At 38.2% G+C, this 22,186-nt stretch overlaps 2 protein-coding genes across 2 annotated transcripts in view; one reads left to right on the plus strand and one right to left on the minus strand.

Moving 5' to 3' along the window:
- Positions 1 to 2,004: 2,004 nt before the first annotated feature.
- Positions 2,005 to 19,494, minus strand: LOC140155424 (uncharacterized). The gene is made up of 5 exons (XM_072178270.1): positions 19,453 to 19,494; positions 6,980 to 7,486; positions 5,457 to 5,656; positions 4,952 to 5,030; positions 2,005 to 3,146 (listed from the first exon to the last, which is right to left on the minus strand). The coding sequence occupies exons 2-5, from the start codon at positions 7,413 to 7,415 to the stop codon at positions 2,947 to 2,949; spliced, it is 915 nt and encodes a 304-aa protein (XP_072034371.1). The 5' UTR covers positions 7,416 to 7,486; positions 19,453 to 19,494; the 3' UTR covers positions 2,005 to 2,946.
- A 688-nt stretch (positions 19,495 to 20,182) lies between these two features.
- Positions 20,183 to 22,186, plus strand: part of LOC140155425 (TBC1 domain family member 24-like) — a 108,395-nt gene continuing 106,391 nt past the window's right edge. The window contains 1 exon segment of the mRNA XM_072178271.1: positions 20,183 to 20,252. The gene's annotated coding sequence lies outside the window, so the exon portion shown is untranslated.

The following is a 22,186-nucleotide window of genomic DNA, read 5'->3' on the forward strand; positions in this document are numbered from 1 at the left end:
CAATAGATCATGATTTGCCTGAATCATATGAACTGTCATTAAATGATTACCTTTCATTTGTCATGAGGTAAAGCAAAAAAAAAATATTGTTTGCTTGTCCGTAGACCACTTTTTATAGATATGGGTTGGTCAGTTGGCAAGTATTTTTTTCCCTTTTTCTCCAAAAGTGGCCATGCATTCTCACTCAGGTCTGCAACTCGTCTACAGACTGCAGACATAAGCTTCAATTCTTGTCAATGACACTTTTGTTTGTACAAACTACTTTCTCAAATACACAAGGTCATATACATTCAAGGTCTATTGCAAATTGAAAAGATGTGATGATGTAGCTGTGTTATAATATTGGTATATCAGACAGTGGCGAACATTAACTTTTTGATTTTGAGACACAAAAGTTTTTTTGAGCTTCTTCATGTCTGACATCTTTTTCGATGGAGTATACGTAATGAAATCTTTTTCACAAACAGTTTTTCAAAAAACGTTTAGGATGGTCGGTTGTAGGAGGACAAGCAAACAATCTTTATTTTTTTGCCCAATTTTATCTCAAGTCATCTTATTTTACTTCTTTAAACTTTGTCATGGTAGCACTTGGGTTTATAAAAGGTCGCTCCGTGAAGAGACACACCTGGGTCCTGATGGGACCAGACACAAGGAAAATGCTCAATCCGGAAAGTGGTATGCCCTGTTTTACAATAAACGTGTCAAGACAAAATATATTTTGGTGTTAAAATAATTAAAGCTTACAGGCAAGGCAACAGGTATTATTTCTACATCTACTATTTAATACAAGAAAAGTTTGTTGAGTTGGGTGGAATGTTTTTTTTTCACAAATGGTAACTGGTTTTATAATGTATCAACAGGTGGAACAATTTAGTTGAAGTCTTCAAACACTTGAATTCAAGTAGTTTTAGAAATATTGAAAGATCAATTCAACTGTTTAGATAAGGCTATAGTAACCGCTATACACATACTTTGTTTGGCTTATAACTGACAAAGACTCACAACATCATGGATTCATATGGAATCATTTGAATCATATAGAATGGAGGGCATGCAGTTCAGCAGAGCGCCTAGTCCAGTTGTGTTTCGCGTAATGCATGATTGGCACACGCTTATATGAATTTACAGGAATGTAAATTTGGACTTTACTGACGCGCGCAGTAACAAATCCAAAGTTGTGCCAACTATAAGCCAAACAAAGTTTAACTATGATTATTTTACTCTTCAGAGAGAACAGATCAACCCATATTAAAGCAAATCCTAGGGTTAACTTCTTGACATGGAGCATGATCCAAAATGTTTAGTTAGTAGCACTAGTGCAATGGGTAAAAGGAACAAACCAAAAGATTAATACAGTACTATTAAGGGATCTAAAATGAGAGCGTTTATTGCGTTTCGACAGTATTTTTTGTGGGACATGAGAGCACCTCAGACCTATCGAATTGCATTCTGAATACGAAGCATGTCTTTCTGGTATCAAATAATTTTCATTTTTGAAAATCACAATATAATACAAATTTTATGACAAATTATAAAAATTTGATATTTTTCAAATTTTTGATATATAACAGTCCTCGGTAAATTATATAAATCTAATGACATATTTTAAAGTGTATGTAGCAGGAAAAAGTCGACGGTCAATTGAAAATTTTGACCTTTCATATTGAAGATATGGATTTTTTTCCCAAAAGACCTAATTTTTTTGGTGTTTTGTGAAAAAAAATCCATATCTTCAATACGAAAGGTCAGAATTTTCAATTGATCGTCGGCTTTTCATCCCACCTACATACACTTTAAGTATAAATCATCAGATTTATAAAGTTTACTTCAAGTACTGTTAAATATCAAAAATATCAATTTTAATGATTTGCCATAAAATGTGTATTAAATTGCTAATTTCAAAAAATCAAAATTATTTGATATCAGAATGACATTCTTCGTATTCAGAATGCAATTCGATATGTCTGATGTGCTCTAATGTCCCACAATAAATACTGTCCAAACGCTCATACCCCAGCCCTTAATGAAAGTAGTTTATTTCCTTAGAGAGGGAGAGGGGTAAAATGTTGATTTCATATCATTGAGACCCACTTCCCATTACAATCCAGATTTGGGGGATGTGATGGAACTTTTAATGGAACTACAGATTGGAGGTGATGTCAGTAATAAGCATGCTGACAAGCAGCCCTTATATTAATGAGATACTGCAATCAGTGAAATAAACACTAAACTTGAGATAAAATAAAGTACAGTTATACATGTATGTTACATTCAGAGGTGTTCAGTGATCTTTGGGTTTGTTTCCCAACTGATATGTGACACAATCTGGTCCATGGGGGCCAAAGGAGGCAAATTTGAATTGAGGCAAAAATATGGAGGAAAAAAAACATTTACATACGAAAATACACATCACAAAATTCAGAACTTTAGAACCAAGTATGCTAGACCTTTGGTGTTTTCAGTGTGTGATAAACCTATTGTATATGCTAATAATTATAGTAACACAATTGTCAAAAATGCCTCTATTGGCCCCCATGGAGCACATCGTGTCATATACTGTGTGAGCTCACAGATTAAGTTTCACATAACTGATCATGAAAGAAAACTCACTATGTTAAACCTTATTTTGGCTTTACTTCACAAACAAAACAACAGTAAAAAATTCACCCGTTTGTGTCTCTGAGATGATGGACATTGATTAGACCTAAAAAAAAACTTGTTTGATTGGTGTAACATAAAAAATCAGGGTAGGTAGGTATGGATTTTTTTTATTACTTTTAAAGCTGTAAATTGTGTATGATAACGGGCTTGGAACTTTATTTCTTCTCTTTTTTTAATTAAAAAAATTTAGTTTCAAAAACAAAACAAAAAAGTTAGGTTACGCCAATCAAACAATTTTTCTTTTTAGGCCTTGTCACAGTACAGTGTCCAAATATCATCACTGCCTCACATCTTGCCACTTTCCCTGGCAAACTCTACCTCCTCCTTGTGAGCTTTGCTAACCATGTGAGCACCATACGGTTTAGGACCATTCAGCTGTTTTTCACACACATTACAGTAGTAGTCCAAGTTTGGCTTCTTCTCCTCGGGTTCCTCTTTTTCCTGGGCTGGCTTGTTGTATGCCGATACATACGGCTTATACACGGCTGTAAAGGGAAAACAAGGGAGGCAAAACATATGGATGCAGAATTTGTACTAAAGTATCAATTCAGTATTTCATGAGACTTCAGTTTACTAGAATAAACTACTCTGAATTGAATTGAATTAAATTAGTAGATTTGTTTACAGGGATGCCAGTGGCCTGAAGTGACTCTGCAGGAAAAGCATTAAAAAGTGTGCAAATTTTGGCTGTAAATGGGCTGATTATAAATTTAAAAGTGCAGAAATTTGGAGTAACAAAAGGTACCGTAGGAAATCAAGCAATTAACTGACAACTGGCATCCCCGTACAGTTTGGCTTGATAGTCTGGCTCAAAGACTGTACATATTCAGTGCTCTGGTATGATCCTCAAGGCTCCCGCTGGACGCGAATTCTTGCGTCCAGACGCATTTTTGTATTGCTGGACGCAATGTTCAACAAATTTCATCAACCCGTTCCGTCCAGTCTGACGCAAGTTGATTCAGCCCAAAAATTAGTGATTATATGCTTACCAACTTCATCATCATAAAAATTGCGAAAATTACATTGACTGATCACTCCTAATTCTCCTAATAAAGCTTAATTAATATTCATAACCAATGGACCAATCAGTAAACAAGTTATTGACCTTTCACATTTAACCACTCCCATTTTGCAACACTTCCAGGTCATCAGTCAACCAGTCAATGAATGAAAATTCTTACGGCAGCGAGACGTGATAACTGATAAGCTTTTGAAAATACAACTTTCTAAACTATCGTACATTGTCAACAAGTTTGCATTCATGTAATTTGTTATTGACAATAATATTTACATAAATCTTTAAAATCTCATCAGGAATCTGAAAGGAAATAGTCAAATATTTGCATCAAACAGCGATGTAATGCGATGCAATACCGGCAATCGGGGGCTTTGTATTCCCTGTTGCCCAACACATTAACATACATGTACGGACACAAAAATTTTGTGGGACGCACATTTCCCGACCAGGTTTTACAGTTGTGCGTCCGATCGGACGCAGAGTTTTTGAAGGCTAGCAGAAGCCTTGATGATCCTCACAGATTCTGATCGACAGCCGAATCCCCCATTTTTCTTCATTAAAATTTTGGTATCACAAAGCTCATATTTTTCTCATTATCCCACATAAAAAAAAGAAGTGATTTATAGTGCGCTACTCACAGGCACAATGCCCAGACATTGATCCACAAGCCTCAGCACACTTTTCAGGTTGTTGTGACCACTGCAGCCCCACATCATTCCATAAACCACTAAACAACAGTACAGGGACTTGCAGCTAAGAAGTGCACTCCCTAGACATTCCATAATATATCTTTGCAGCCAGGATCAACTCCCCGAGTTTCATATGGGTTACAACAAGGTAATTAGCAGTAAGTTCCTTGACCAGGCAAGGCATTAGCCAGAGGGGTGTCTTTAGGGTGTCCAAAATGGTCAACAATACCTTATTCTACAAAATCAGGGTGTCCACTTCCTATTCACTTCATTATAAAAATCAGAATTTTAGGGTGTCCAGATTGAAAACAGGGTGTCCAAATGACACCTGGACACCCCTCAGGCAAATGCCTTGTGACCAGGGGAATTTCAAACTAATTTTTTTTCTTCACACGACAGCGTACTACTACTAACCACCGCCGGGGTTAAACCTCACACCCCCACAACCTCTCGCACCATAGTCAAACATCTTATTGATTGAGCTAACTTGATTGTCGTCAATAGTAGACTAGTTGCGACTATTTGGTGCCAAATAGTGAAGTCATACAACCCTAGTACTATTGATTACATCAATTTCACTTACGTTTCGCTTCAGGTAGCTCCTCATATTCTTTCGACTGATTCGCCAACCATGGAAGTGCAGTAACCTTTTTTTCTATAGCCTGTTCGAGGAGAATATAATGATAATGAAAAATAGTGGCAAAAAAATTTACGAAATTCTTTTATGTTCTCATAAGCCTCCCCCCACTCAGCTAGGCTTGATATCCTTTTGTTTTTACTCCTCTCACTATAAACAAGGTGGTTCCTGAAGCACAAAGTCTCGCCTTAGTCATGGCTAGTAACACACACGAGTTCCAGACGGCATGGCTGGCTGCCGATGTAATGAACACACCCTAAACAGTCAACAGCACCAACAAAACATGTTGGACAACAGCCGAAAACAGGTGTAGTTTTGCTGGTATCATATTGCTGTACCAAAACACTTGCACTGAATCAATCTACCTATCTTGAGTTCAATCATTTTTCAAACACTGAAGCTTTTAAAGCTACTGTTAGGAAGTGAGGAATGTGCTCTTTGGTTGACTTACCATGACATATGTTGCTGGTATATAACCTTGATTACCATCATCAGCTCTCACTTTCCACCACTGATCATTGTTGGGATGCTTGGCTATTAGTGCCACCTTTTGACCTTGTGTAAGAGGCAGTTCTGGTTCACCTAGTGGACTGTTTGGGTTAGCTTTGTATGTGTACTTTGCTAAAAGCCGTGGCTCATTACTGTTAGCACCTGAATTGGAGAAGAAAATAGTCACAATATCAAAATAAAACAACTAAATTGAAGTTGGTTCACTCTTTATTGTCCTCTCATGCCTCTTGGTGTGTCACTTTATTTTTCTATAAGTTTAAACTGAATTTCAGCACAAAAATCCAACTAACCTTGAATTTTCGATGTGTGACACACATCTTCATCAGAAGAAGTCCTAGGATGTTGTGGACTTGCCCTTTTGTTGACCATTGGCCACTTTCGGTCGAATTAGGGCGTTGTATAGGGTTGGCAATTCCAGTCCTTGATCACGATTTAGTTCTGGCATTTTCTTCTTGATCCAATGGTCAACAAAAGGGCAAGTCCATCACAACATTCTAGGACTTCTTCTGATGAAGATGTGTGTCACACATCAAAAATTCAAGGTTAGTTGGATTTTTGTGCTGAAATTCAGTTTAAATGTTTAGAAATTGTTTATCACCAGCACATATGAACTTACATTCAAGTACTTTACATATAGTTACAAGTTTGGCATGAAGAGAGACAAATCGCTATTTGGCATTCTGCCAAACTCATAGCAATGTGATGCACACTGTTTGACATTTTTAGTACCAGTACTAATGGAATGTTGTTTGAATTGCAACCTGTATTTCTGAACAAAATATAAACATATTATTTCATATCTTATTTCCTGCTAAGTTATATTTTTCCTGTATTTAGAACTCACCAAATAGCAAATACATGTTACATTAATTATATATAATTAGGCTTTTGAATTTGAATGAGAGTAACAAGTGATCACTTTTCTTGCAATTATCATACAAGTAGAACAATACATGGGTCCTGGTTTACTCTACTGGAAGTCAGTTTGACCAATATTACCATCATTGCGTAACCTGGATAACCCAAAGTGTATGTCGCACAGGAACGCTTACAGAATTGCGTGTATGGGGTGCTAACAGACTTGCTAGGCGCACCTTGCATATATTGTATTGTGGGAAGAAATTTGGTCAAACTGACTTTATGGTTGGGAAACCCAGGATCTACATATTATATGTGACACGATCTGGTCCATGGAGGCTAAAGGCAGCAAATTTGAAACTGAGATAACGGTAAAAATATGGAGTAAAAAGTAGACATCAAAAAATGTCACAACTTAAGAACCAAGTATTCTAGACCTTTGGTGTTTTCAGTACATGATAGTCTATTGTATGTGTAATGTAATAATTACAGTAACTCAATTGTCAAAAATGTCTCCTTTGGCCCCATGGACCAGATCGTGTCACATATTCAAATCACTCTCCTGCTATTTTCAAAACTTGAATCCTGATGTTGAGTTTTGATTACCTTGAATGTCTCCTGCTCCATTGTGGTTTCTAGATTGCACTTGATTTGAGGCTGGACGACATCCACCCTGCTGCTGCTGCTGTTGGTTCTTACCCGCAAACCGAAAGTCTCTAGTACTGCTACTTCCTTGGAAACTATTACCGTGGCTACCTCTGTCTTGATAACCATTACTCAGGCTGCTTTCTTTTTGATTGGGAGTAGGACCTGACTCCCTGTTGTTTACATAACTATTGTTCCCTTGGTTACTGTTGTTTGTCTGCGAATTGTTACTAGGTTTGTTACCATGGTTACTAGGGGTTTGCTTGATCTCTTGTGCACTGCTATTTCCTCCTGGTTCTCCTGGTCGACGGGCTGGCTGAAAAGGTCCTTTGGGTCTAAACCCCCTTCCGCGACTCCACGGCTGGGTTTTATTATTAGCCTGTGCTGTAGAACTCATTGCAATGCAGTGTGGCAAGCTGTCAGCAGGTAGACTTCTGAATTGATCTGATCTTAAAATTAGATGCTCACCTGAAAATGACAAAAATATTATACAAAATAATAATAATATTAATAATAATGGAGCGTATTTATACCGCGCAAATATAATATTGAATGTTTATGAGCACAATGGTAAGAATATTTTCATGAGGTGATACATATGGACTGTTGCATTCAACAAGGCTTTTCCACACATTTCGAAAGCCAACACTTCTTCAAATATTCCCACATTTTATGTTGCATTCCTGCATGCACAATGCAAATAAAGCGAAGAATTTAGCCTGAGTAAAATGCCAAGACTAATAAATTAACAGCAATAGCTTAGCTTTGTGGGCGCTATAGTAAATCACCAATCAAATAACTTGCAGCAATAGTGCTGATTGAAGAGACTGCAGTGTGATTGCTAACAGTTGAAGTATTTTCTCTAATTTCTCTCATTCTGCCTTGTCACAAAATATGTTCCAAAAATATATATCTAAACTAACCTCGGCTATGGTGATAGTTTTAAAAATTGGTTATTTTGATGGTGAATTGTGAACGGATTTTAGTAATTAATTTATTGCAGTAAAGTTAAACATCCTGGTGCCATCTTCAATTATGAAATTATTAAAAAAATGTTAGATTAAAATGTTCATTTCAATTAAAATTTTGACCTGAAAATTCTTCAGTTAGAACACTTTGAAAACAATAAAAAAAAAAAATTTTCTTCCAGATAAAAAATTTATCAACTTGGTAGAATTTCCGATGACTGTTCCTTGTACTAGAATTAGTTGATGAACTGGTAGATTCAGCCTTTCTTAACACAAGAGGTTGAGATGGCCGAGCGGTTACTTAAGGCGGTGCGCTGTCGGCCGGGACTGGGAGAATACGATCAACGTTTCCCCCTACTGTTTAACGAAATGGTCCATTTTTTCTTTTCAGCCACTTTTTGACAATTCAGGCCAATTCTACACCCCCACATTTCAAGCCGGATTGGTGCTGTCAATACTATAGCTTGTAATTGTAGTAGTTTGTCTCAGACACCCGTGCGCATTGCTATGTGAACTGAGCCAATCCATGTCAACTCCAGGGATGTGCACTGCAGCACCTCTTGCAATTTTTTTTCATTTTCTGTGTGGTGGTAGATATTGATGAGAAAGTAAAATCCTGAAAATTTGAGCTTCATACTTCATTTTGTTTTCCCGTGGCAGCAATTTGAAATTTAGGGGGTCAGCGTAAAAATGTTTTTTTTTTTTTATCTTTCCACAGTATACACCAGGTACACCGTGCTTTTATTTTATCAACAGGTTGCATACAACGTAGCATGAATGATATAATCATAGTAAACATTATGATATGTGATATGTATAAACAACAATGCATTTGTACTCAATAAACATGATACGGTATACAATTATAATTATTTTACAAAATGGAGTTCCAACGTTTATGCCATTCATTTAACCTTTTGCCAGTACATGACATGCTTTTTTCTACTTTAGCAGTCTTCTTAAGCCTCCTAATAAAATAAGAAATATTTAGAGAACCTTGTTTATACTTCACATCATAAATGAATTTTTTCCCATGAAGAACAAGGAAGTTGAATTTGGACACATCTGGGTCAAGAATACCTAACAAAACACTCTTCATGTCCAGGTAAACCTGTTTTTTTATGATTTGATTTTGAACATCATTCCAGAAATTTCTTACAACATTACATTCCCAAAAGAGATGCTGTATAGTCTCAACTTCATGTTTACAAAAATAACACAAATTGGAATCAACATAACCAAATTTAAACATATTATTATTGGTACCAAGGTACCTATGAAGAATTTTAAATTGAAAATATCTAAGTTGGGTCGATCGGGAGGAGGACAATGGAATTTGATAAATATCACACCAATTCAAATCAATATTATCAAAGATATACGACCATTTCTCTTCAGCGATTGGTGGTTTGAAGAGCTTACTAATACAGATATCACTAATGGTTTTACACACTTTAACAGTATTCGTAATTCTGGCTAGCATCTCCTCCTGAGATGATAATTAATATTATCATTGTCCTCCCCTCTTGACACTTCTTTTCCATTTATTTGGAATGGCATAAATAAGTGAATAGTAGTCCAAAAAGTTACACTTCAAATTAAACTTATCTTTTAAACGTGACAAGGCTAAAAATTCCCCATCATCATCTAAAATATCTTCCAAAAACTTAATCCCTTTACTGCACCATACATGCCTATAAAATGTGTCATGACGCGAAAGGCCATGTTTGGAGGTCCATAAATGTATAAAAGGAACCCCCTACATCATTGGGTACTTTTTTGTGTAGAATTCAAATCTGGCATCAGAAAACTTGTAACTCCTATACTTTAAAAGATATAGGGCCCTCAAAATGCAAATTCGTCCATCCAGGACCAACTTCGCGGGGTCAGAACTCCAAAAGTAAGCATACGTTTACTGTCCATTTTTTCGCCAGTCAGAGTCCATTTTTTGTACATTTTGATTCCCCTGAAAACCAATGTCAGACATTTTTCCCCACCATCAACTTCAGGTATGTTGAAAATATACCCTTGGACAACATTTCGGAGAGATAGAAGGCTTTGCTTTAAAAACATCAGTTAGTGAGTCATTCCATGCCATATCAACAAATGGGTTGGCTGGTCAGAGGTCATCCCCTCAGATCAGTGGCGTGCGCAAGGGGGGGGGGGGGGGCAGGGGGCACGCCCCCCTCCACTTTTGTTGGTCATTCAGGGGAAATCAGTAATTTCCCCCAAAATGACTGATTTCGCCCGCACTTTACACTCCTTATCAGACTCCATTTGGGGGAACCGAACAACTTTCAATGTGCTGTGCACGCCACTGCCTCAGATTTTGCTGAAAATCATTTCTAGCATACACCTATGGGCATAATGAACACAAGGTCGCATGTCAATTTGTGTTATATGGTCAAAATTGACAATGACAAAAAAAGTAGTTTTTGATATGTTGTAGGTAATGTTACCCTCTAATCATTCATACCGATTTTTAGTTCAAAATCCCTCTCGTTTTGGCATTATATCCCAAATAATGATTAATTAGTGTATAGGTGGCAATGTAAATCTGAAATTTCAAATGCGTTTTTCTCAAATCGGACCTTCTTCACATAAAATACCCTACAACAAATATCTGAAGTAGGATTTTGTCCAATGTGCCAGGATATGTTCACAACATAGTGACGTATCAGTCTCACCCTTCGAAAAAAAATTATGTAATCACGTTCACGATATACAGGGTGTGCCAAAAAAGGGTAATTTTTTTCAATTAAATTTTAATCAATAATTTTATATTTTCCCTACACTACTTCCTACTATTTTATAAATGCAGAAATTAGTTTCCTTGTGCAATTTCCTTTCAGAAAATGTATACATTTATCATGATACAGTGAATATTAAAGGAAATATGAACCTTTTCAGCTTTTGCATGTGACTGCATTGACTTCTGTGCATTTAGAGGTAACCCGTGGTACAAAATGTAACGAGAAGTTAATGTTGAATATGAAATTATTAAATTTTGAAGTAAATCTTGTTTCTTTGAGTAATTGGCTCTAAAATGAGATATTGATGAGCTCTATATGACAAGGGGTTATGTAGATACAACAATTTATCCAACCAACACTACGGAAATCTTACATTTTCCTATGCTAATGCATTAGCCGCACCACCCGAGCCGCCACCCCTGATTTTTCAGAATCAAGCCGCTGTTATTCTGTTATATGAATTCCTATTTCAATGAAACTTCACACAGTCGTAGCCTCATCCTTTAGCTGTAACATGATGTATCAACCAGCTCAATAGGCCAAGGGGTTGTGAAGTTATTGAATTTTATTGACGACTCCATTCGGAAAAATGTAACCCCGCCACCCTTTTTGCATGACCACATTATGACATGCGACCACAAGGAAAAAATGAATGTTCAACTCCAAACAGTTTTGGAGATATGGCTTGTCAAAATTTGAACCAGACCCCCACTTTTTGCTCTCTAGAGTCGCAACGTTTAAATTAGTCATGTTTTGGGACACTCATATTTTGACTTCAAAAAAATATTAAGCTGAAAAGTACTACCTAGGGTAGACTGCGCTGCATTCCTTTTTTTTTTTTTTTTTTTTGATAAACAATTCATACGCTTCCATGCATGAAACCATTTAAAATCTATGACTGAAACACATCACATCTCCAGTGCCCTGCCCAGAGAAAAAAGGACTGTGTTAGTTGGATATGACCTGTGTGACCCACCATATCTTAACACATAGACTCAACCTCTTTCATCTCGAATCTGAGATGAATGTTAATGAAGCAAAAATCAATGTGGGTGGTAAATCTTAACCAATAACAGATAGGCAAGCATACATGTTTATGCATTAGCCCAACCCACTGTGTTCACTGAACCCAACCCACGTGGGGTAGCTCTATCTGGGTCAGGTAAAGTTTTATTCAGATTTCATTTGACAGCTTAACCATCGCGTATACGTGCGCGACGTCAAGCGTATGTATACATTGGAACTTGTGCAAATAATGGCTTAATTGGTAAAAACCACAGGATATGTGCATAAACAGCGAAGACTGCATTTTTAATGAGGTAACATCATACCCACTATAGAGTGCATAGTTCATTGTATATTCGAAATACAGTAGACTAGTTTTCTCATGAGCTGTTGAATCAGAACAGGAATGACGAGTTTTCCAGTTCAGAGAGATTAATTTAGGGAATGATAAATTAAACTGGTCTACTACAGTAGACTATACCTAGGGTGACTTTCACCCAGAAAAGCAGAATCTTGCCTCAGAAAAATTATTTGTTTTTGACGAAATGAAACAAGGTTTTGAGAGACCCATAACTTCTTAAGTAAATAAGATACGCTGCTTTTGAGGCCAGATTCTTTTCTGGGTAAAAGTCACCCAAGGTACGGTAGTACTTTTCAGCATGATATCTTTTTTTGCAAAGTTAAAATATGAGTGTCCCAAAATGCAACTAATTCAACGACGTGACTCGCAAGCAGGGTTATAGCTAGGCAAATTTTAGTGCCGGGTAAAATTTATATGAAATGGTAAAAAAATTGAAATTTTGATAAGAATAACTAACTTTTATACTGATTGTTCATTGATTTTGAAACATTTGAGACTGGAGTGCCGTGTATTTGGGCTCAAAATTAACTTGAGTGCCGGGTGGAAATTAAGAGTGCCGGGCAGGGCCGCCCGACACCGTCCAGCGTAGCTACAACCCTGCTCGCGAGAGCAAAAAGTGGAGGTCTGTGTCAAATTTTGACAACCCATATCTCCAAAAACGCTTGGGAGTTGAGCATTCATTTTTACCATGTGTTTATTATGCCCATAGAAGTATGCTAAAAATGATTTTCAGCAAATCTGAAGGGTTGACCACTGACCAGCCAACCCATTTGTTGATATGGCATGGAATGACATATATGGAGTATGGAGTAGGCAAACTAATAACCGATATTTTTAAAGCAAAGCCATTAAGACCCCAAGCCACTATCTTTCAGAAATGTTGTCCTGCATATTTTCAACATACCTGAAGTTGATGGTGGGGCAAAATGTCTGACATTGGTTTTCAGGGGGGGTAAAAATGTAAAAAAATGTACAAGTGGGGTTTTGCATGGGTAATATCTCAGCTAAAGTATTCGGCTCAATATTGGATTATTGGATAAGAGTAATGTCCTACCAAATGACTCTGGCTGGCAAAAAAATGGACAGTAAAAGTATGTTTACTTTTGGAGTTCTGAAAAGCAAAGTTACATCTTGTCAAAGATAGACTTTCATCAAAAAGATTTGGCTATAAAACAAGACAGCATTTCGGTGGTGTTTCTAGATCTTAAAACAGTGATAGTCTCATGATGATAGCAGCTTCAAAATCCCTCTAAACATGGAAGAAAGAGATAAGAAGGAACCACAACGAACGCATTCACTTTGTCCACTCCCTTTACCGACATTTCATTGACATTGTTATTCATGAGGATTTACTTTGATCAATACCCGCTGCTAAATAGGTGATTGGTATTGTACTCCATGTATTTGCATATCTTCTGAAGCGTGATTTGAACTAATGACCTTCCGTGCAAGCACCCTATAGGATTTTCTCTGGTGACGTGATCATCGGTCATTGATGGCCTACATCTCTTTCTTCCATTTTGCCCAATTTTCCCGAACTTTGCTGACTTTTTTTCTCAGAGTTGGCAATCTTTGGCACTGAAACGAGTTAGCTAGTTACGATTATACACATATAAGCTATTAAATTAAACAGGTTTCATGTACCGGACTCAACCGAAACATTGTGCATTATTTAAGAACATTTTACATCTATTTTTCATCGAAAAAGTCACCAAAATCTTACATTATTTGATAAAGATGAAACTCGGCAAAAAACCGGCCGATTTTGATGACCTTTTCGATGTGTTAAAGGACATTTTCTACACAACACGATCAAGAAAACAGTTTGACTGTAGATCCTAGAACAAAGCTACTATACATGTTCAGAGCATCAGTGAAATTCCAGAATCTTACTCCCGGGTAGCGTTTGTTTGTTCGTGGGTGGGTTTGTTATAGTTTTTTCCAGTAATGATTTCGCCAAGCATCGATCGCGGTAAATGGATCATACATGAAAGGAAGTACCATTGATAGCTTTTCTTTTCATGCGCCAATAGATAAGCGGATTAAAACTTGGCCGATCGAAGTCGTTGTGGTTCCTTCTTATCTCTTTCTTCCATGCTCTAAAATTCCAATTCCATGTGCGATTGTCTCATCACCAAAAAAAAATCATATATTTGGGTCAAGTGAAGTAAAGACATTAGACAACATATTTATGTAGGTTTCCTTGACTAATCTTTTCTTTTAAATTTCTATGTAAATATGTACGAGTATTGTGTTTGGGGCCCGGTTTAGGCCAATTTGGCCGACTAGTAAATGTGTTAACTAAGGTTTGCCTCTCATACCTATAAACAGTGCGCAGTGCTGCGTCTCTGCTGCAGGTATGCGTGCCTTCAAAGTCGGCACAATGTGTGCGTCCGCATCAGTACTTTGTACTTCAGAGTCAGACATAGGCCGTAAGGTACATATTCCGAGGAGCATAACAAACACCAAATTGGTGTTGTATGACCTTTGACATGCATGCATTCTTTTGTGGAGAATGACATGGTCTTTCAATTCATGCCAAGTGTCCTTGGCAGACTTGACTATGCTGGTGAAGACATTTCATTTTTTTGCTGTGAATGCAGATTTAATGAAGAAAGGAGAGGCGCAGGAAGTAGTGTTTTTTTTAAGGATTATATCACAAAACTGAACACTTGAGTATTTATATCATTATGAATGCAGGGTGAACCTTTGAAACTGCGACATGAGTTCATGGTTCGGCTGCCTCCTTGTGCACCGCTTTTTGCAATGCTACGGAAGTCATGGCCCTATGGCGAGGAAGGAGCCAATATTAAAGGCCATGATGTGTCGGGCTAAGTTCCGCAGTCTACTTCAGTCAGAGTAGACTGACTGTAGATAGAAGGCTGGGAATTACAGACCAGTAAGCTTGACCTGCATCCCATGTAAAGTCATGGAATCAATTATGAAGGACAAAATGGCTCATCATGTTAAAGAACAAAATCTGATGTCCAGCAGTCAACATGGCTTCACAAAGGGGAAATCTTGCCTAACCAACTTGCTGGAAACCTTGGAGGAAGTTACAGATATCCTTGACCAAGGAGAAGGTGTAGACATTATATTCCTAGACTACCAGAAGGCGTTTGACTCGGTACCACATAAAAGGCTGCTAAGCAAGTTGCAGGCATACGGCTTTGAGGGGAAAGTGCTCAAGTGGATAGAAGGATTTCTGACAGAGAGAACACAGACAGTCTCAGTACATAATGGTAACTCATCACAAGCAGATGTCGAGAGTGGTGTTCCGCAAGGATCGGTGATAAGTGGGTTGTTGATCAGCCAGGCTGTTCAAACTACCTACCCTAACCTCTTGAGCCTCGCCCAAGGTCGCTGTGTGTGGCGGACCACTCACGGCAGCTATGGGCGCGTGCATAGTGGCTACCACTGAAGTCGAGCCGTAGTTCGCCCCGGTAGCTGCCACCGCTTGCACTTGGGTCGCTGTCCCGTGAGAGACTGCGAGCCCAACCCCGGTATAGCCGCTAGCCAGTCCCGGAGGACAGCCGGCAGCCATTCCAAGGCCCAGGGCATCACTCGGCGGTCCCGCCATGGAACGCTGCCGTGTGACAACCCCAGTTGGTTCTGCTAAGACTACACCCGCCGTTAGCCCCGTATCGTCTCTGCTAAACCCATGCACGCTTTCAGTCGACCCTTGCCGGTAACGAAAAGCGGGCTGCGTGCCGCGGATCAACCCAGGCAAGCCCGGGGCGCCACTGGCACGCTGCGTGCTACAGACCGCCGAGGCAAGCCCGGAGATCCGTTCGCACGCTGTATGCTAGATTCAACCCAGGCAAGCCCGGGTACCCTTGGCATACTGTCCGTCGCCGCTACTTCATGGTGCTAGACCCGCCGTTACAGCCAGCAATAGACGGGTGTCCACCTGCAAGAAACTCGCTAGAGATCTCACTGGTAGACTGGTACTCGCCTGTTAGGGCAAGTACCGCCCTGCTGCCTGCTACTAGCTTAGACGTTATGTCAGTGCTTTCGCTGGCTGCTAGGCCTTCGGGCTCGCTCGCAGCCCCGGAGGGTCCGCCTGCTTGCCCGGGACCGGAGCCCCAGAGGTTACCTTAGCGTGGCCCTTGCCAGCCGCGCTAGTACCTACCATATCAATCTTACCTGTAGCCTTCTGTTTCTTGGTCTTCGTTTTCTGTCTGTGTCGAAGACCCAAACGAGCGCTACTTTCTAAATCCTCGAAGTGTATGTCCGATAAGCCTATACAAAAAGAAGCACACTTATTGAATTTAGAGCAATCCCTGTGGGTGTAGCAGAGTGGATGCGGGTCCCACTCCGCCACAAGGGAAGGGCATGATTGACAAGGCCTGGACATTGTAGTAATCGGGAGCGATAGCACTACCCCCCGAACACAAGCTCAAGCCCAATAAGCAGACCCACACGCACAGTGGCTGTCGAGATGTAGTGGTATGATATAAAAATATATGTACAAAGGGATGAAAAACTGAAAACCTTTTGCTATAGATTTGTCAGGCTGGTCCTTCGAAACCCACGAACTCTTAGCAGTAACTCGTCATCAGACGCGCATTGAAAGATATAACGATAGAGCACACCATAAACATAGCGATAATCACTCACCATACATGTATACACAGTACTGTACAAACATCTATTGTAACTTACTAGTCTGCTATAGTTGTTTTACGTGAGAACAAAAATAAAATGGCGTCCTAAGGGCGGCCATTTTGAAAAACGTGTGTCCCGTATACGAACGGAAACACTCATACAAGCTAAGTTTTTGGATAGTTTTTGTCACTTTTCTAGTCGAAAAATGTCGTCAAAACTATCTCCCTAGCGCATTATACTGGTTGGTTTTTACCTCAGGTGTAACAAACAAACTGTATATCTCGCCCTTTGGTTCGTAATGAATGATACTTAGCGTTGGTAAAGAAAAAAAATCCACACGCCTATCTCATCTAGAAACCAAGGAGGATAAGGATGATTATCGTGTGTGACGTCACCGGATGGGTGAGTCCACTCGGGGATCGGGGTTTTTGTTATTTATTCATTTATGTGGGACAAAATGACTATTGGTTTTTTCCGCATCTCGGATCGATGCAAGAAGTATCTTAATCAACATCGAAACGGTAAGATCGACCGTGTACTGAGTCTGGTAACTCATCACAAGCAGATGTCGAGAGTGGTGTTCCGCAAGGATCGGTGATGGGGCCGCTCCTGTTTATTCTCTATATAAACGACTTGCCCCAACATGTCAAGTCCAGCATTCAGCTATTCATGGATGATACAAAGATGTTCACCTCTGTCAGCTCACCAGAAGAGGCAGTTAAATTACAGAGAGATGTAGACAAGTTACAGAAGTGGTCAGAAATGTGGTTACTCAAATTTAATGCCAGCAAATGCAAAGTAATGCATATGGGAAGCAACAATCCTAGGATTGATTACATAATGGGAAACCAAAGTTTGTAAGTTATTGATCAAGAAAAAGACCTGGGGGTCTACATTACGAGTGACTGCAAATCAAGCTTGCAGTGCGCCAAGGCATCGCAGAAGGCAATGAACAGTCTAAGGGTCATCAGGAGAACGTTTAAGTATATTGACAAGGAAGGCTTCGCCACACTCTATAAAACATATATTGGACCCCACTTGGAGTATTGCATACAAGCTTGGAGCCCAACGCTGAAGAAAGACATCATAACCTTGGAGAAAGTGCAAAGACGTGCCACAAAACTAGTGCCAGAACTAAGGCCCTTCGCACTTCATTATTAGTTTCCTGTTTACCGCCCGCGTCCAAAATTGAAAATCTCAAAATAATTAATTATTTTATTTTTATTTCCAATTTTCTCCTTTAAAATAACTTTCAACTACTTCAACTTGCCAATTTCTGACTTTAATAATATCAACAATAATGATGAATGAACAAGGAGTACAACTCCACCTTCACTTATTTATAAAATCAAATATTGTTGTGAAATAATTAAATGCCCGCCCTAGTCAAAACGAGTCGATAGTTGCTTGTAATAGTTCAAACCAAATAAAGAAAATAAAAGATAATTAATAATTAAAAGTCACCTCGTCCCTTTTTCAAAATCTTAAACAGGAAACTAATAATCAAGTGCGAAGGGCCTAAGAGAGACTGGAGGAGCTGAATCTATATAGTCTGGAGCAGAGAAGAATCCGTGGAGATCTATAAAATCAATCTCCCACAGCAAGTCATAAGTGCAGAAAATGTGAACTCCTTCAAAAATGCACTTGATAGTCATTGGAAGAGATATGGGGTTATAAAGGCACTTTAGCCTATCCACCTCCCATTAAACCGTAAGTGTAAGTGTCCAGCGCATCAGCGCATATTATTTTTCACAAGGTCAAGGACAGGTCCATGATGTTGCCTCGTGATGTATGCAATGGTGAACTTAAAAGGAACCTTGCAAAAGATTTAGATGTAAATTTTACGAGACCTAGGCTAGCCTGCTTTAGAACCTTTAATTTGATTTTTTAGATTACTCAGTCTCACCAGACGTGGTCTAATTCTGCATAAAACCAGGCAGCCTTATTTCTATAGATCTGCTGCGCATTCAAATTGCATTGTATTGCATCGTAATTTCATTTGTGTCTATGCTAATTATGTTTACACAACATGAACTCACATGTTTTCAAGCAAATTCCCCGATAATAGGTGATCAAAAGCGATCGGAATGTTACAAAAGTACACATCGCATTCAGCTTACTTAATATGACATGATCTTTAGAAAAATATGGCATAATTTGTCTTGGTGCTTGCGGAATGCCATGCAGTAAAATATTAAAACGTTGCGGCAATTCATGATTGACAACTAGCAATCGGCGTGTCCTTCGTATCCTCCGCTCTCAATTTCTTATCCACTCACTAATCCTCACAAAAGCTTTGTGTTGATTACGTAATGTGTGGAGGCAAATTGCAATAAGTACAATGAAATAATATTAATGAGTAGGGCGGGCTCCGAGGAGGGTTTCTTCTTCATCAATACGTAACAGTATTGTTATCCAAAAAAACCCGGAAGCTTGTCGTCTGGCGCTCTAGCTGAAATACAGCAAGATAATGTAAGATAGTAAATGTAAACCTGTATTTTAGCTACATGTAGAGTATCTCGAGCTAAGTCTCACTGAGACTCTCAGACTCAGGACTCAGGCTTGCTATGAGGTAAGCTTACGTTTGAAACAAGTTCATTTCAATAACAATTACATTGAACACTAAACTGTAACAAAGTTAATACTTTATTGCATCAATTGAATGATTGCAAATTGCTTTCAACTGTCAATTTAAGAAATAAATACCAAGTTTTTACACACATGCAACCTTACACTTACTTCTGAATTCTGTTCGCGGGGAAATCAGCAGGACGCCCTCTGCTGAAAATGATAATTTTATCACAATTATTAAAATATTGTTAAAATAAATCACAATTTTAAATATTTCTTGTTGGTATAAGAGCAATTTAAAATTATATTTAAAAGTAAATGTATTTTACCAATTTAAATTATTTAAAGTTGGGAATTTTAAATACATTTCTAAGAGTAAAATCATAAATTTGCATTAAAATTTAAAGTGCCAAGAATGACCTTCCTTGACCTCTTGCCGGCCGAAAATAAACACTGGGCTGAAAATTGATGTAGAGAAAAAGTTTGCTAGAGGCGGATCCAATCATATACGCACGTTTTGCATGCATATAGTGTGGAGAAAATGATCTAGTTAAGTTTTGTTCGTTATGTGGTTCTGGGACAGCTAAAATATCGGATCTGCCAGTGCGCAGCTGAAGTGATGCCTACACGAGTCACTGACACTGCACTGGCCTTTCATGCATTGCCACTGTGCATGCCAGCAGTGTGTTTTCATACATGTCACTGTGACACTGACATCCTGCCTGAGAAGACTCCACACATGCCATGTGTAGGATGCATTGACTGAGCACTCTAATGTTGTGATCAGACACTCTTTGCTAATACTCTGTTTCTTTTCACGGAGGAAGTGTTGTATAATTGTGACATTTCTTTGTCAACCAGTGTTTTTCCTGATATTGTTTACTTTTTCACAGCAGCAGTTGCTGCAAAGTGCAAGTTCTAAAAAGGATCCTGCAGTTCTTCAAATTTAAATAAGTTGTCATAATAAGGTAAGCATTTGGTTCACATTTGGATTGCACTTGCTGCATATATTAATGAGGTTATGAATGTAATTTCAAGCCTCTCTTGTCAAAGACACTTTTTGAGTTCAAAGATTTAATGTATTGTCTTTCATTTTTTTATCGACCAGTATTTTTTCTGTACATATAGTTGGCATAAAATTAAAAATGACAACTTTTTTTTTCATTTGAAACACAATGGGTTATTAAACAAATATAACATATCTAGGTTAGCGTAAAATTAATTGCAACTTTTTTTCTATTTTGGAAACAATTGTAAAATTTAGTGGGTTATTCTAACTGTTGGGAGCGATTGCTTAATAGGGTGCAACTCTACTAGTAGGGATGCCCACTGTCAATACAGTTTCCACTAGAACGATTTTTCATTCACTGTGTGCATGGACTCACACACGTATTGTCTATGGAGAAACTGATCAATACAAGAAATCCCAGGCCTGTTAAATGGCGTACATGACTTGTTTTGATCCAAATGTAGGCCTATATCAGGGTGTTTCAAGAAATTCCTGATTCCACCAGAAAACATTAACCAAACTTTTTCCTGTATGGTCAGTAAATAGAGAGGACCTTCCTTCATGAAGAGATCAACTTTTTTTATTGAAAATTTTAATGAGATGAGAACTACAACAGGTTGAAGTGACACCATTCCGTGCATCAGGTGTTCAAACGCAATTATCTCCGAATTTGGAGTGAATCAGACAAGCAAACTTACATACTCATAAAATTTAACTATTTTTGAAGACAAAATGTGTAGGATGTTAAGAAATTTAAGAATGTTTAAGCCTACCATGCCCATCTCAAATCATGCACTTCCCCGTGCACTTCTCACTACCATGTCCATTTCATAGGGAGTATAAAAACCGGGGACCATCATGTCTTCCATGCACACACAGTATTGCTCAATGTAGTAAAGATAATCTTTGAGTTGGAGCAAATTTCTCAAAATTGGTAGTGATTAATGTTACCAAACTTATATGAAATATAATAATTTTTGAAGATAAAATGTGCTGACCTTAAAAGATTGAACAATGTTTAAGACTACCGCTTTTCATTTGAAATAATGCACTTATTGTTCATCTCCTCTATGGAGATATTTTCCATGGCGGCCATCTATGATCATGCTTGAGGTTTCACCAAACAAACCATGGGTTTTGAGGTCTTATATTTTTTGTTGTATGTCAACAAAATCGATTAAATTTTCAGGATGATCTTATTTTCATGTTGTTATAAGCAAATATAATGTTCCAGATAAGCTAGTTAATAAATACATTAAGAAAAAGTACCTTAAAGTTGCACTTTCTGTTAGTATTCCTTTTTGGATTTTAACTTTTTAACATGTTCTAGCAGCCCTATATAAAACCGTGACACTCGAAAGGCCATATCTCTGGAATGAAACGTCCGATTAAGATTATTTAAACGCCAAAATGTTTCTTTCATCAATTCCCAGCCAATAAGGTAGGTCTGAATCAATTTAAAAGTACTTCAATTTTTAGTGGACATGCCTACTACTAGTCTTATTACAAGACTGCCCCACCCCAACCCTAAACCCTAACCCTAAACTCCGTAAGCGAGGACTGGACTCAAGTCTAGCAAGTTGCACCCTATTCAATTTGGGGGTATAATAAATGTATGATAATTATGCATGCATATTGCAACATGTACATGTACATAGGCCTTGTTTTAATTTTTTCGCTAGAACTTATTTTCTAGGTGACACGCAATACACAGGTACATACATTGTAGTACAGGAAATACTTGTTTGAGTGGTTATGAATGAGTAAAGAATTTTATTAGAGCTCTGCAATCTGTTTCCTCAGGTTTTTTTTTTATTACAAAGCCTCTGTGCGTTAGTTTTTCTTAGTGTGTTCATGTCAGCTGAAATGGCAAGTTCATTTTTTATTTCCTTT

This window comes from Amphiura filiformis, chromosome 6 (assembly GCF_039555335.1).
Source record: "Amphiura filiformis chromosome 6, Afil_fr2py, whole genome shotgun sequence".
NCBI classification, from domain to species: domain Eukaryota; kingdom Metazoa; phylum Echinodermata; class Ophiuroidea; order Amphilepidida; family Amphiuridae; genus Amphiura; species Amphiura filiformis.

Bases quoted from the DNA above. Each gene is read 5' to 3' on its own strand.
- LOC140155424 (XM_072178270.1), bottom strand. From the start codon at position 7,415: ATGAGTTCTACAGCACAGGCTAATAATAAAACCCAGCCGTGGAGTCGC. The intron at 5,657-6,979 runs GTAATCAAAACT...TCTCCAATTCAG, and splicing joins TGGAGCAGGAGACATTCAAG to GTGCTAACAGTAATGAGCCA. The intron at 5,031-5,456 runs GTAAGTCAACCA...CTCCTCGAACAG, and splicing joins TACCAGCAACATATGTCATG to GCTATAGAAAAAAAGGTTAC.